The 15,247-nt window shown below is 41.9% G+C and overlaps 1 protein-coding gene and 3 non-coding genes across 4 annotated transcripts; 3 read left to right on the top strand and 1 right to left on the bottom strand.

Annotated features, from left to right (window-relative positions):
• Positions 1-2,315: 2,315 nt before the first annotated feature.
• Positions 2,316-10,873, bottom strand: LOC125718578 (serine/threonine-protein phosphatase PP1-gamma catalytic subunit A-like). The gene is made up of 7 exons (XM_048992451.1): positions 10,658-10,873; positions 7,147-7,278; positions 6,460-6,690; positions 6,237-6,341; positions 5,135-5,358; positions 3,989-4,123; positions 2,316-3,891 (listed from the first exon to the last, which is right to left on the bottom strand). Exons 1-7 carry the CDS (start codon positions 10,710-10,712, stop codon positions 3,802-3,804), a joined length of 972 nt encoding a protein of 323 aa, XP_048848408.1. The 5' UTR covers positions 10,713-10,873; the 3' UTR covers positions 2,316-3,801.
• A 1,209-nt stretch (positions 10,874-12,082) lies between these two features.
• Positions 12,083-12,201, top strand: LOC125736348 (5S ribosomal RNA). The gene has a single exon (XR_007395628.1). It is a non-coding gene; the product is annotated as a 5S ribosomal RNA (ribosomal RNA).
• Positions 12,202-13,237: 1,036 nt separating this feature from the next.
• LOC125736232 (5S ribosomal RNA) lies at positions 13,238-13,356 on the top strand. The gene has a single exon (XR_007395516.1). It is a non-coding gene; the product is annotated as a 5S ribosomal RNA (ribosomal RNA).
• Positions 13,357-14,368: 1,012 nt separating this feature from the next.
• Positions 14,369-14,487, top strand: LOC125736117 (5S ribosomal RNA). Its single transcript, XR_007395400.1, has one exon. It is a non-coding gene; the product is annotated as a 5S ribosomal RNA (ribosomal RNA).
• Positions 14,488-15,247: the final 760 nt, after the last annotated feature.

The following is a 15,247-nucleotide window of genomic DNA, read 5'->3' as shown; positions in this document are numbered from 1 at the left end:
AGGCTCAATGGTTCGTGCTGATCACAAAAACAATTTCTTATTTTTTCCAGTGGATGATAAAAACAAAAAATTGCAGTTTTTTAGGGACGCCCTGCGGTGTGTTGGCGACTGCCCAGGGTTGGTTCCTGCCTGCGCCCATTGTTCCCGGGATAGGCTCGGGTCCCCCCCATGACCCCAGTTGGGATTATGCGGTTTCAGAAAATGGATGGATGGCAGTTTATTTTAGTTTATGTACAGTACCCGGCATGTAGCCCAGACAAGTTATCTCTGATTTCTTAAATATAGCCTGTACTCTGCAAAAAGAAATTGTTTTGATATCTCTTTACAGAAACGGCCGCCTCTAATCTCTCTCTATCTATGTAGTGCTTTTATTATGCAAGTACTGAGCACAGGAAAGCTATTTACGTTTACGTTAATGATATTACAGAAAAATATTTAGTTTTTTATTTTCGAATTTAATCAGACGCTTTATCATAAAACATATCATTTTCAAAAAATATGAGTGTTTTTGGATGTATTCCATGGTCGACAAGGGATATTTATGACAAACTATATTTTTGCTTTAGAAGCCATGAACGCAAATTTTTAAATCTTATACTTCCAAATATAATGGTTTTATATTTAATGCCGATTTAAATTTTTATCTACTTTCAGTGTTTCTAGCGTTATGTTGACGTTACAAATGCAGGAACATTTAAGATTGTTGTGTTCTGCTGGTCATGCAAATATCTAACCCTTTTGTTGAGCTATTTGCTTTGTGCGACTCAGCGAGCTTGGCCTCTGTGTCTGATTGGAAGGTTGCTGGTTCTAGTCGCACCTTCTGCAAAATAATTCCATGTCTGCGGGTCCTGGAGCATAACCCTTACCTGCCAGGCCCTGGGATGCTGCATGCTGTCTGGCTGACCCTGTGCTGTGACCCCAAGCTTGTTCTCACTTGCATGTGCCTCTCATGGAGAGCAAAATCGGGTAAGTGAAAAGAGAATTTCCTCACAAGGATTAATAAGATATTTCGAATGTATATGTACTATAGATTAAGACCGATATAATAAGTATTTGTTTTGATCAATACCAATTATTTAGACTGCTTCTCAATATTAAAACAAACAGATTTATTTCAACGACTGAAGTTCGAAATACATTCGCCAGTCCCTTTAGAAGCCGGCGTGGCGCTGCAGTCATATACTGCGCTAGTTCTGTAGTTGGACGGGTCTTGGTGCCACCTTGTGGCTAAAAGTAGGATAGTCCAGCTTTTCTGTGTGCTGTTTGTGCGCTGTTGTAATTGGCCGTCACTTATTACTGTAAAGAACAAATAACACGAGGCAATGCTGGTTACTGCTGTGCTAGTGGTGACTTCACGATTGCCAAGACCTTTTGGCTGCATCAAATAAAAACTGTGTAGCAGAGTCCCTGGCATTTGCATTATTTGTTAATAGGTATGGAAAAAATGCACAAATACTAAAATTGTGTTTTTTTTTGTTTTATATACATTTTAAATGTATTAAACTTTATCTAGTGCAGTATGCAAGGATTAAGATAAAGCTGATTCAGTGAACTACAGAGAAAACTGACTGGAATGTAGATTGAGGTGGTAAATTCAGAAAATATTGCAAATATTTGCAATGGCCTGCTCATCCCATTGAAGGTTTCTCTCGCAATTCCCAGCAGGCGTGTGTTGTCAGCTGTCCGCGCCTTTTATTATACGGCATGGATACTTATACTAGGTGGACTGCAGTTTGCATCTGGACCGAAACACCATTTAACCTGAACTGAACACGGCTAATGTGGGCCGTTTACACCAGGCAGCCTGTGAGAATTGAATATTCCATCTGCTCTGCAAATTTCTTGTATGCACACACCTCCGCCCCCCCCCCCCCCCCAGGCGTGGCAAATTTTATCCCCCCACCCTCCCCATCCCCGGCATTGTGTTGCTGGAATTTGGCCCTCAGGGAAAGATTGGGAAACCTGTTCTGTTCCACAGGCTGAGATGTAACACACTTGGAGTAGGTAGACAGAGATGTAAAGTAGTGAGTGCTTTGTAAGAACTACCCAGTGCTTCTAAACGAAAAGAGCAGCAACAAGTTCTCAAAAGAATGATTAATCCCCATGTCTTATCGTGAGAATTTTATAATTGATGTGAATGTATTGATGTTAGTTGACATACGCTATATGGACAATCGTACTGGGACACCTGGCCGTTACACCCACAGGAACTCTTATGACGTCCCATTCTGAATCCGTAGGCCTCAATATGGTGTTTGTGGTCAGCTTTCTGAATACTCAAACTAGCTAATTTGTCACAGATTAGAAAGCATCCGTTACATATTTTTTGCTTTATCTGCATTTAATAAACAAGCCAACACATAAAAAAACTCCAGCTGTATATCATCCAAAGTCAAATCATAGTTCGTAATGACTGGCACATTAACCTTATAGCCTAGTGACATCACTAAATACAGCACACGTGAATCTTGGGTTGGATCACCTACATTCTCATCTAAATACACATATGCATTTTTCAGTCTAAAAATGAAGCTACATTTCTGATCCATATTGAGATTTTGATAAAATAAGATCATCAGAGACATAAGTCAGTGTTTTGAAGAGTGACATGGCACCAGAACTGGACCACAGGAGAACAAAGAGGTCAGGAAGGAATGAATGAAGACAGAAAACACGCTGCTTATCAGCAGTATTTTAGGTCACAGTGGCAACACATTGTGGGGAATTTGGGGGAATTGCAAAAATTTAGATTTTATCTCCCGTAAATTACACAGGTTCCTGGTTACTGAAGCTAGACATTCTACACTATATGGACAAAAGTATTGGGACACACCTTTTAATCATTTAATACAGGGGTTTCCTTCAGACCCACTGCCACAGGGGTATAATGTGAAGCACCTAGCCATACAGTCACGCTTACAGACATTTGTGAAAGAATGGGTCATTCTGAGGAGCTCAGTGAATTCAAATGTGGTGCTGTCATAGGATGCCAACTTTGCAATAAGTCAGAGGTTGGGTTAGGCCCCTTAGTTCCCGTTAAAGGAACTCTTAATGTTTCAACATATCAAGACATTGTGAACAACTCTATGCTTCCAACTTTGTTGTAACCATTACATTTGGAAGTTTGGCGAAGGCCCTTTACTGTTCCAGCATGACTATGTCTCAGTGTATAAAGCAAGGTCCATAGAGACCTGGTTGGCTGAGTTTGGTGTGGAAGAACTTGAATGGCCCACACAGAGTCCTGACCTCAACCCCATCGAACACCTTTGGCATGAACCGGAACAGAGACTGTGAGCCAGGTCTTCACGTCCAACATCAGTGCCTGACCTCACAAAGGCCCTTTTGTAAGAATGGGCTAATATTCCCACAGACACACTCCAACATCTTGTGGAAACCCTCCCCAGAAGAGTGGCAGCTGTTGTAGCTGCAAAGGGGGGAGCAGCTCCATATTAATGCCTATGGATTTATAATGGGACGTCATAAAAGTTCCTGTAAGTCTAATGGCCAGCTATCCCAAGACTTTTGTCCATATAGGATACCTGAATGCATAGTACAACAACATTTTGATCTGGCAAAAAAACAAAACAGTATTTCACTTGTTTTTGAGTAGTGGCATTGAGTTCTGGCAAGTAAAAAAGTGCATAAAAAGCAAGTGATCACTGAACCATAAAACCAGCAAATAAATGAACAGCACAAACACCACCCCTCCATGCCCTAGTTCTTGGGCTATTTCACATCACCATACTCCAAGAATACTTCATCACCATACTCCAAGGATACTTCATCACCATACTCCCTGCCCTACTTCTTGGGCTGCTTCATCACCATACTTCGAGGGGGTGTAGCTGGTCGGCTTGCATTCGGCTTTTTCTTCTCTGTTGGTTTTAAAATCTACAGAATGTGTGCACAGTTTTATAAATGTTGATATATAATTTCAGGAAGTCTTCCCATGAGGTGGTAAGATAAGAAATGCAAGTGGCATTCCTACCTGAAAGGAGCACATCAGGGTCTCGTCCACACTCATCATTGCACCAGCGTTATCAAACTCGCCGCAGTAGTTGGGTGCTGAGAACAGGGTCACCAGCTGCCGTTTGGCGAAGAACTCATACCCATCTTCAACCACCTCCACGAGAAGTACGGGTATCTCAAATCGGAACTTTAAGTGGCTCAAACACTACACCACAGAGGCTGAATGAAACGTTGCAGATTTCCTTGTGCAATTCATATAGCATATGAGAAATCATTGATAATGCAATTATGCAAAAAAATAATAAAAACAAAACAAGGCATTTTAAATTATTTGACCAGCCTGCTGTAAAGAGGGATAATCAAAGGAAGTGTCACTTGGCACCTTAAAAATTCTACCCAACATTTTGCAAAAGTAGCATGTAGGGTGAATGTCGCACATAAACAAACATTTTATCCGATGACGTATCTAGTTTGGCTAAGCGAAGAGCCAGTAATGACTCCTCTGAGTTGACTTTTGTTATTTAGTCTAAATCATTTCAATCACTACAAAATCATTAAAAACGTACTTTAACATACACAGCGCTCACAGAAAGCCTTGGGACGCTTGCTCTTTAGAACTATAATTCGGATTTAAATTTATGGCTACTTGAATTGAACGTTTTACTTAATACCACTGGTTGTTTCTAACGTGCCACATAATTTTATAAACAAATTGTCAGGGTTCGCGGGCAGCGACGGGCAGACAGGCGGGCAGGAAGCAGGCAAGGATGGGGCAGGCAGGCGAAAGACAGGGAAACTAGGGGTTTATTATGGGGACCGGGTACACGAGACGTCAACTGACCTCAATGACCGACAACAAGCGGGGCGAGACATGGACTGAAATAGACAACACTGGGCAAAAATAATAGGACACAGCTAGGTACGATCGGGGAAGTACACGTGGATAATCAGGGGGCGTGGCACACATGAGGATAATCAGGGGGCGTGGCACACATGAGGATAATCAGGGGGCGTGGCACACATGAGGATCGGACGAGCCGGGCATGACACAAATGAATAAAGTAATGATTTTTGTTATTAAATTTGCAATATTTTTACTGAATTAAAGCATCCCAAAGACCTTCTGTGAGCACTGTAGTAGTTAGCCTGGCACACATGCCCTTACCTGATGCGCCCGACAGATGAGGTCCAGGTCGTGTTTGTGCAGGAACTTGGCCACCACTTCTGCTCCAAAGGTGAAAGAGACACCGCGGTCATTCTCTCCCCAGCCTAACACCTCCTTGTCTGGGTCAGACCACAGAAGATCACACAGCAGGCCCTGATCAGGAACATCCGTAGGTCTCATGATTCGCCGAATCTGCTCCATGGACAGGAGGTCTGGGGACAGACCTAGCAAGTGTGGAGTGCAGGTAGTTACTACTGACTCAAGACCTCTGGCAACAGTTCAGCTACAGGAGTCTTTCTGATGCTTTTACAATAAGTGATGGTACACTTGAAATACCACTTGAAACACCAAAGATATCAAAAAGAAGCCCTTTAATAATAATTGAGAAGCAGCCAAACAGATTTCAGAATGCATGAAGAATCAGGCAAGCAGATAACTGATCTGTAATGTGCTGGAACACAATATTTTATGTCATAAAGTTATGCTGAACAAAGAAGGCCAATGCTTTGACCATTTATAAAACTCTTCCACAGTGTTGGGCATTTCAGGTCCAGTAGCTACAGATCAAGATTCTGTTTCTACCAACCAGTTGAGTACTCTGTGACTGTCACTCTTTATACTCATACTCAACAAAATCTTGGTTTGGATTTGTAGCTTCTGGTCCTGAAATGCCCAGCACTGTTCTTCCGTGGAATAATGTGGGATTCATCCATCCATTTTCTGAAGCCACTTATCCTGTTCAGGGTTGTGGGGGGTCTGGATCCTACAGAAGCACGGCAGGAAACAAATCATGGGGCACCAACCCATCACAGGACACATTCACACACCACTCACACCTATAGACAATTTAGTAAGTCCAATTAGCCTCAGCATGTCTTTGGATTGTGGGGGGGAAACTGGAGCACCCAGAGGAAACCTCACGATGACATGGGGAGAACATGCAAACTTCACACTCATGGAACCCTCCCAGTGGTGTGAGGCGACAGTGCTAACTACTACACCATCATACCGCATCATGTGGAATTCAGGAAAAGCTAAAAGAGCTGATTGACCTGGAACGTTCAGTACCAGCTTGACTCCAAAGCCAGCACTGATATCTCACCTCCATGGCAGCAGAAGATCTTCTCATCCACAATGGCAGCGATGGGGAGGCAGTTGAAGCAGTCAGTGAATGTCTTCCAAAGCTTGACACTGTGCCGCCTCCTACCTAAAAACAGGAATCCATGCACCGGTCATGAAAATAGCTCTCAAAGATCTCAAAGATCTCAAACTCAAGGTAAAATATGTGGGAGTCGTGGTGGTTGGCGGGCAGTCGGCAAACTGACACTCATCGTAGAAACCGTATATCCTGTTGATGGAGGCACATTCGTGATTTCCCCGAAGCAGGAAGAAGTTCTCAGGGTATTTAATCTTATAGGCCAACAGCAGGCAGATGGTCTCCAGTGACTGCTTTCCCCGGTCAACATAGTCACCCAGGAACAGGTAGCTGCCCTCTGGCGGATATCCGCTATACTCAAACAGCCTTAGGAGGTCGTAGTACTGCCCGTGGATGTCACCTACGGAGAATACAGTTAAATCGGTACTGAACAATACCACAAAACAATGTGTGTGTGTTTGTGTGTGTGGGTCCAACCAAATGCCTCCACAATGTGATAAAAAGCTGTTGTTTTAACATTGTGGGGACCACGTTTTTGGTCCCCACGAGGGGAAACTCAGTTTTACAAAAGTGTGTGACTGCAATCAAAAATCTAAACATGCCATAAGTCTTGTATTTCGCTTGGTTACCTAGGGTTAGAGCTTTGAGCTGGGTAGGGGTTAAGGTCGCCATTGTTGAGATTAGGGTTTTTCTCATGAAAATGAAGGGACAGTTCTCACAAAGATATGAATACAAACAATATGTGCGTGTGTGTGTGTGCGTGTGTGTGTGTGTGTGTGTGCGTGTGTGTGTGTGTATCTCTACATATATATATATATATATATATATACATAAAAAGAGATGACAGAATCCCTACCACATATCTTGAGAGGAGCCTCCAGCTCCAGCAGGATAGGCTGGCTGAGGAAGATCTCTCGGGATTTCAGGCACAGGCCTCGCACCTCGCTCTCCTGCAGCTGCACACTCTTGCCAGGCTTTGAGCCTTTCACTTAGAAAGTCAATAACAGATTGGTCACCCACAGTCTTTGCAATGACACGTCGTTCACATGCCCCAAATTCCCGAGGCAGCCACATCAGCAGCCTGTCCACTACAGACAGGTTTCCCACCTTCTCATGTCCATGGTTGGTTTTATATTCTATTAAAGTTGCATGGACTGGTAAAATAATCCCATGATAAACTTTGGGTGGGGGGGGGGGGGCAGCAAAATGTCTACAAGTAATTATTTTTTTAATAATTCCATAAATGATATACAAACGTATTGCACTCCTGTAAAGCGCCTTGGGGCCATATAACCATATAAAATTAAGCCGAACTGAATGTTTTCATGGATCACAGTATTTCATTCTTCAATACGGGACGACCTGCCGGCTGAAGATGGGCCATGGACCATGAATAAACTTGAGAGACACGCATGGAATCATTGTGTTTACAAATACACTTCCTGAACATCCACTCCATTACTGTCCGCATTAACGTTCTGTCTGGTGGCTTTTGTGAAAACTGGGAGCTCCTATCATGCTGAAAAAGGAGGCTGATGCTGAAGACAAGTTAAAGTTTTGTGTTCTCTATTTATAGGCAATGCTGGCCTACTTCTAAGCATAAAAAGCTGACCTCCGATGTGCGGCTGATGGAAGCTCTGCCGCTGTCCCCTGACGAATGAGGCAGGAAGCAGTGACACGGCCAGCAACCACTCGCTCATTCATTTACTAACCAAATATTTTGCGAGATTGCCAAAGACTCCAGGATATTTTAGTCAGTCTGCATTACAGAATTAAATGAAAAGCAGTAGTTTGAATACAATTAAAAATATTTCTGTTGGCATCCGTCCTGTATATCAGCATCATGTTACTTCAGTCACAGACTATGAACCCTTCTTTCTTCCCTCCATGACGTATAAAAAAACCCTCACCTGAAAAGTGTCACTTGCCTTTGAGATCGAGTGATGTGTCACTCTCTGCTCACTCTGTGTCACTAACCACATTCTGGATAGCACAGTAGAAAACATACAGCTCATTTGTAGTCCTCGCTTATTTAAAACATTAACGTCTATAACTTTATAATTACCGAGACCGTCATAGTTATGGTCAGCGAAACAAAGGAATAGCAAAAACATATCAAAATATAAATTCAACAAAGTGTCACAATCCTTAAACCACAAAGTAAAATTTTCACCATATTAGTTTAGCATAAATAAAATTCCGAGTTAAAAAAAAAACGAATAAAAATTAAGTGTTTATTCCACAAAGATCCATTTGACTAGAGACTTCCTACTGAAGTGTCATTGTGTGTGATGACACACTACTCCTTTGACCATCAAGAGAGATTTCTGTAGTCTGTATCACAGCAGCCTGTTTGTGCCAGACAGGCCAACCTTCATTAACATCTTGCATCGTCTTAGCTGCCCAGCACCCTGTTGGTGTATCTTGGATTTTCCCTCCTCAGACTGCTCTCAGCAGGTACTCGCCATGCCTGACTGTGAGCTCCCCGCAAGGCTTGCAGTTTTGGAGATACTCTCACCCAGTCATCTGGCCTTAACCATTTGGCCCTTATTAAAGTCACTTGAGTCTTTATTCCTGCCCACTTCATCTGCATTCAACGTGTCAGTTATGAGCAGCAAATGCTGGCTTACTGTCTAACATGGTGTTTCCCAACCCAGTCCTCGGGGAACCCCCCCCGGACACTCCACATTTTTGCTCCCTCCCAGCCCCCAGCCAATCAGGAACACCGAATACCTCGTACAGGTACGCTGGGAGCTGAGAGGAAGCTGAGTTGGGAAACACTCGCCTAACATATCCCAGATCTTGACAGATGCTGTTTGTACAATAAATTCAACGTTTTTCTAATCACATGGGGGGTGTTTTGGCTCATTGGTGTATATAACTTTCATTAGAAAGGAAATTTAAGACCAGAAGTTGTGTTGAGTTTTCATAATGCTGACATCTGGGCTCCAATCAATAGAAAATTCAAATAAGGTCAAACTGAAAGCATTAAAGGTGCATTTTAGAGTTAGATTTAGTTGTATCATTAAAGAATACATGCAATAGCATAAAGATAAAGACCATTCCAAAACTGTACACATATACATTATTCTCCTCCTTTACAAAAAGGCACCATGCTTAAATGAATACAGTTTTTCATTGTTATCTTTCAAAACAAACTTGTTAAAGTTAATTTGCAGGTACAGCTGTGAACATCTTGCCATTCACAATTGGACGGAAAAGCATGTTACAAATGTATGTCGTGCATTTTAGTTTAACACTTAATAACCAGATAATTTGTTAAGCCCTGAGTTCCAGCAACTTTCAAGAAATGACCCAAGATCGATCTTATCCAGACTAACCTCAGCTAACACATCTGACCACAGATCTGCTTCATCAACTTTCCTTTTGCGGGGTTATGTTCTTGCCTATAATAGGAACCTAGTCTCCATGATGTTTTGCAGTGAATACCTCCTGTTAAGTTGTTAATATGTTTTGTATAGTATTGTACAGGCCTAGCTTCTGCTCCAGTACTATCCTGCATGTTACTGGTCACACTGGAAGCTCAGCATTCCACTGCTTGTACTTAAGCTATACCTTAGCATAACACGTTAACAATACTGCATATTAAAGATTTCACCCATCGCATCAATCGAATTAAGTGGCATCTAGAACGCCTAAAACATTTAAGTCGCCCCGTAAAGGCAAGCGCTCTGCCATCATTAATTACTAGTTACTGTTGATCACTGGCATTACAAATTAAACGTGGGTTTTGAGGAGAATAATGACACATAATTGTGCGTGTAGTCACATAAATTGCACTGATAAAATAGGGACAGAATCTGGGACATTCAAAATAAAAACTGGGTCGATGCCCCTTGCATGTACTTTTAAAACTCTACTTTTACGTTTGAATGATGACGTGAAGCTCCGGGCGTCAGGAAGAGATGTGAACGCAGCGAAAAATGCAAGGAGCAGAACAAACGCCGCGTTACTTTGTATTTGAAATAAAATATTCCATTTAGGCAGCAGTAAAGGATGACAAACACCCTCAAAGGAACCATTAGTGAAAAAAATGTACTTATGACTAGTCGATCGAGAATAACTCTGACATACCACATGAAGATCGATTATACATTATCACCACAGACAACACTTATGTCACACACATTATAACAAATACCTGCCAGTCTTTCACAATCAGCCCGGTGTATTGTAGAACCTTAACTGCGAAATTGGCAGGTTTTCTCAATTGATGACCATATTCCATTACATTCCATGCTGAATCGATCAACAGTATGTAACGAAAGGCTACATTCACGTTGCAAATATATCAGATTGAAACTTCCTATACAATTAACGGATGACATTTGACAACTCTTCCTTACCTTCCAAAAGACGCTGAATTATACTGTCTATGTTAAGCTTGTCAATATCTGCCATAGCTTTCTAAAAAATAAAAAAAGGTATAAATCTTCCAACTTAAGGACTCCGGAGTTTCTCCTTAAATCCCTTCCATGAGGAACCGAGGCGGACGTCCCAGCTAATTTGAAGCGACGCACATGCTGAAACGCTGCGCCGCTCCCGGCCATCGGAGTTTATCCGTCCTCTATGTGTGTCATTACTATAGGGGCGGCGGAGCGCTACTCTGTCCGCAATGCTGCACTGTTTCATTGGCTGAATGCGATGCAGACTTACAACGGTGTTCACACTAGAGGTGGAAATTATGATTTTTAGCGAATCAATTCGAGTTCGTTCGACTAAAAATAAAGTTCACAATCGTTGAGTGAATTGTTGTAAAATTATTTATTTGTGTTACTAAATTATCCATATATAACTAATAATACAATACGTCACCAAATATTGTACATAGCATTAAGCTTAACTTGCCCTTCTGATTCTTTTAGACTCTCGCACATTTTACACTCGTGCAATAATCGGCCTGATCGAGTTCATTCGTAAACGAAATGACAGAAGGATGAATGAAGTGAATGAACTGAATGAATCAGTACACAAATGATACAAATCCACTTTACTGTAGCGATGGGCATCGGAGCTCTTTGCAGTTACTCGTGTTATTCGAGTCTATTCACAAATAAAAGCGGCATCTGTCGTTCCTAAAAATTACAAAAAAAAAACAACGTGCAATAATTCGAAGTAGAAGGAGGGGGTGGCTAAGAAAACCCCCATCGATGAAATGTATCTCTACCAAAACACTGCGAAGCTCCTAGCATCGTATATAACCTAACGCAGACGTGTGTATTCAGACTTGTAAAAAACTGTAAAAAAAAAAAATAGGAAACTTTAATTCTTGCCACAGTTTGCTTTAAACTGTATATAGCCGGTATGACAATAAAGACTCAACTGACAATTGACTATTTTGAGAAAAAAGTTCTGGGCTGGAGGAAGCCGGCCATGGACGTTAGTGAATATAGGTACTTTAGAATGCAATTAGAACATATTAAGTTAAAAAATACATATATTAAATAATATTTAAAAATGGCTATGTGGCCAGTGTAAGTCGAATGCGTGTGTAATAGTAATTTAGACCTATTTTAAATGTTTTCAGTCCAATTTTTCATGCATTCATTGATTTTGGCGGCATTCTCTGGATGAAAGATGGGCTGGCCTATCACACCCTAGATGTCTGCGACCATCAGCTATGAAAGATTGGATGGTGGGCCCGGCGCTGCCGATTGGATGGTGGGGCTGCAGTGTGAGTCAGATAAAAAACCAGGAGTAGGATGCGATGGGACTAACTGGCGTGTATAGACGCGTGTGGTACAAAAGGGCTGTCTTTGGTAGCGTCTCTCGCTTACGGCCATACCACCCTGAACACGCCCGATCTCGTCCGATCTCGGAAGCTAAGCAGGGTCGGGCCTGGTTAGTACTTGGATGGGAGACCGCCTGGGAATACCAGGTGCTGTAAGCTTTTCTCACTTTTACTTTACACAGGGGGCGCTCCACTTCACGATTAATTTAAATCTATCACTCCCCTTCCATTTTACTTTTTTTTTCTCTCTCGCATTCATAAAGGCAGCTTTTACACACCGTTTTACTCTAAATACTGCCTGGTAATACTAGGTGCTGTAAGCTGTTCTTGCCTTTATTCCACCAGGGGGCGATCTTCTCACAAACTTGAAGACTCCCCATTCGCGTTTTACAACATATTGTTAATAATAAAGAGACAGCTTTTTACACACAGTTTTAAACAAAGGACTGATATAATTCCTCTTCAACTCACCGCTTTGTTTTCCATGTAAAAACCACTTCACCACAGAAGTCTCGATATTATTGGCATAGCAAGGTCTGCTCTTCTCCTCCTTTCAAAACTTGCTAAAAGCTGTATTTAAAACAGCAGGTTGGCTGTGGCAATTCACACCTGTCCATGCCAGCCTAATGTGTAGGTTTGTGGGCATCACAGAGGAATTAGGGATGGAAACTTCTTTGCTGGTGCTAGAAGCAGTCTGGTGAATTTTTATAGAGAAGAGGCCGTCAATGTTTGAATGTAGAAAATTGTTCTGGCTGCATTGTGGACCTGTAGCTCCCAGTGTTCTGACAGCGCGACGTTTTGGGGAAGCATGTGATTCAGCAGGTACCAGTGGGCTTCGTGCGGCGGAGATTTTGTGGCCGTTAGCGGAGTTGATAACAGAGGGTCGTTAGGAGAAGCCTGCATGCGGTAGGCAAAGGAGTAATGTTTGCCGGCGGGGGACGTGCGGCGATTAACCTGTGCGGCAGTGAAAAGGAGTTAAAGAGAAGGAAGTGTGCGGATGCGGAAAGAATGGAATAATTGTCGTAGGCTGCCGGCTGAGTAGTTTGGTGAATGTTTGGTGTGGGTCCGGCGCTGCCGATTGGATGGTGGGGCTGCAGTGTGAGTCAGATAAAAAACCAGGAGTAGGATGCGATGGAACTAACTGGCGTGTATAGACGCGTGTGGTACAAAAGGGCTGTCTTTGGTAGCATCTCTCGCTTACGGCCATACCACCCTGAACACGCCCGATCTCGTCCGATCTCGGAAGCTAAGCAGGGTCGGGCCTGGTTAGTACTTGGATGGGAGACCGCCTGGGAATACCAGGTGCTGTAAGCTTTTCTCACTTTTACTTTACACAGGGGGCGCTCCACTTCACGATTAATTTAAATCTATCACTCCCCTTCCATTTTACTTTTTTTTTCTCTCTCGCATTCATAAAGGCAGCTTTTACACACCGTTTTACTCTAAATACTGCCTGGTAATACTAGGTGCTGTAAGATGTTCTTGCCTTTATTCCACCAGGGGGCGATCTTCTCACAAACTTGAAGACTCCCCATTCGCGTTTTACAACATATTGTTAATAATAAAGAGACAGCTTTTTACACACAGTTTTAAACAAAGGACTGATATAATTCCTCTTCAACTCACCGCTTTGTTTTCTATGTAAATATACCTTATAGAGGTAAGGGGATGTGCATGTATATGTATATGGTTCTGCATCTACAGTTTACGTATATGTAGAGGTATATCTGTATATAATGTATGGATGTATGTATGTATGGATGCATGTGCATTGCACGGGTGTATATATGTACATGCCAAAACCCAGCACTACCTGAATAGTAAATTGTAGCTATAGTAGTTAAATAGTTGATATCTATTATTACTTGCACTTTTCCATAACCCACTATCCATATTTCATAGTGTGTATGGATGTACATAGGCACTACTATTGTATTAGTGTTTTATCTTATTTTATGTTATTTTTATTTTGTATTCTTATTCTTGTATTTTTATGTTCTTTACTCTTGTAACTCTTTCTTGCTATCTGTCTGGAGCTGTGATAACACACAAATTTTCCCACTGTGGGATCAATAAAGTCCTATCTTATCTTATCTTATCTTAAAAACCACTTCACCACAGAAGACTCGATATTAAACAATGGAATAATTGCCGTAGGCTGCCGGCTGAGTAGTTTGGTGAATGTTTGGTGTGGGTCCGGCGCTGCCGATTGGATGGTGGGGCTGCAGTGTGAGTCAGATAAAAAACCAGGAGTAGGATGCGATGGGACTAACTGGCGTGTATAGACGCGTGTGGTACAAAAGGGCTGTCTTTGGTAGCGTCTCTCGCTTACGGCCATACCACCCTGAACACGCCCGATCTCGTCCGATCTCGGAAGCTAAGCAGGGTCGGGCCTGGTTAGTACTTGGATGGGAGACCGCCTGGGAATACCAGGTGCTGTAAGCTTTTCTCACTTTTACTTTATACAGGGGGCGCTCCACTTCACGATTAATTTAAATCTATCACTCCCCTTCCATTTTACTTTTTTTTTTCTCTCTCTCTCATTCATAAAGGCAGCTTTTACACACCGTTTTACTCTAAATACTGCCTGGTAATACTAGGTGCTGTAAGATGTTCTTGCCTTTATTCCACCAGGGGGCGATCTTCTCACAAACTTGAAGACTCCCCATTCGCGTTTTACAACATATTGTTAATAATAAAGAGACAGCTTTTTACACACAGTTTTAAACAAAGGACTGATATAATTCCTCTTCAACTCACCGCTTTGTTTTCTATGTAAATATACCTTATAGAGGTAAGGGGATGTGCATGTATATGTATATGGTTCTGCATCTACAGTTTACGTATATGTAGAGGTATATCTGTATATAATGTATGGATGTATGTATGTATGGATGCATGTGCATTGCACGGGTGTATATATGTACATGCCAAAACCCAGCACTACCTGAATAGTAAATTGTAGCTATAGTAGTTAAATAGTTGATATCTATTATTACTTGCACTTTTCCATAACCCACTATCCATATTTCATAGTGTGTATGGATGTACATAGGCACTACTATTGTATTAGTGTTTTATCTTATTTTATGTTATTTTTATTTTGTATTCTTATTCTTGTATTTTTATGTTCTTTACTCTTGTAACTCTTTCTTGCTATCTGTCTGGAGCTGTGATAACACACAAATTTTCCCACTGTGGGATC

Source organism: Brienomyrus brachyistius, chromosome 2 (genome assembly GCF_023856365.1).
Source record: "Brienomyrus brachyistius isolate T26 chromosome 2, BBRACH_0.4, whole genome shotgun sequence".
In the NCBI taxonomy this organism is placed as follows: Eukaryota; Metazoa; Chordata; class Actinopteri; order Osteoglossiformes; family Mormyridae; genus Brienomyrus; species Brienomyrus brachyistius.
This window is presented reverse-complemented; position numbering and strand designations above follow the sequence as displayed.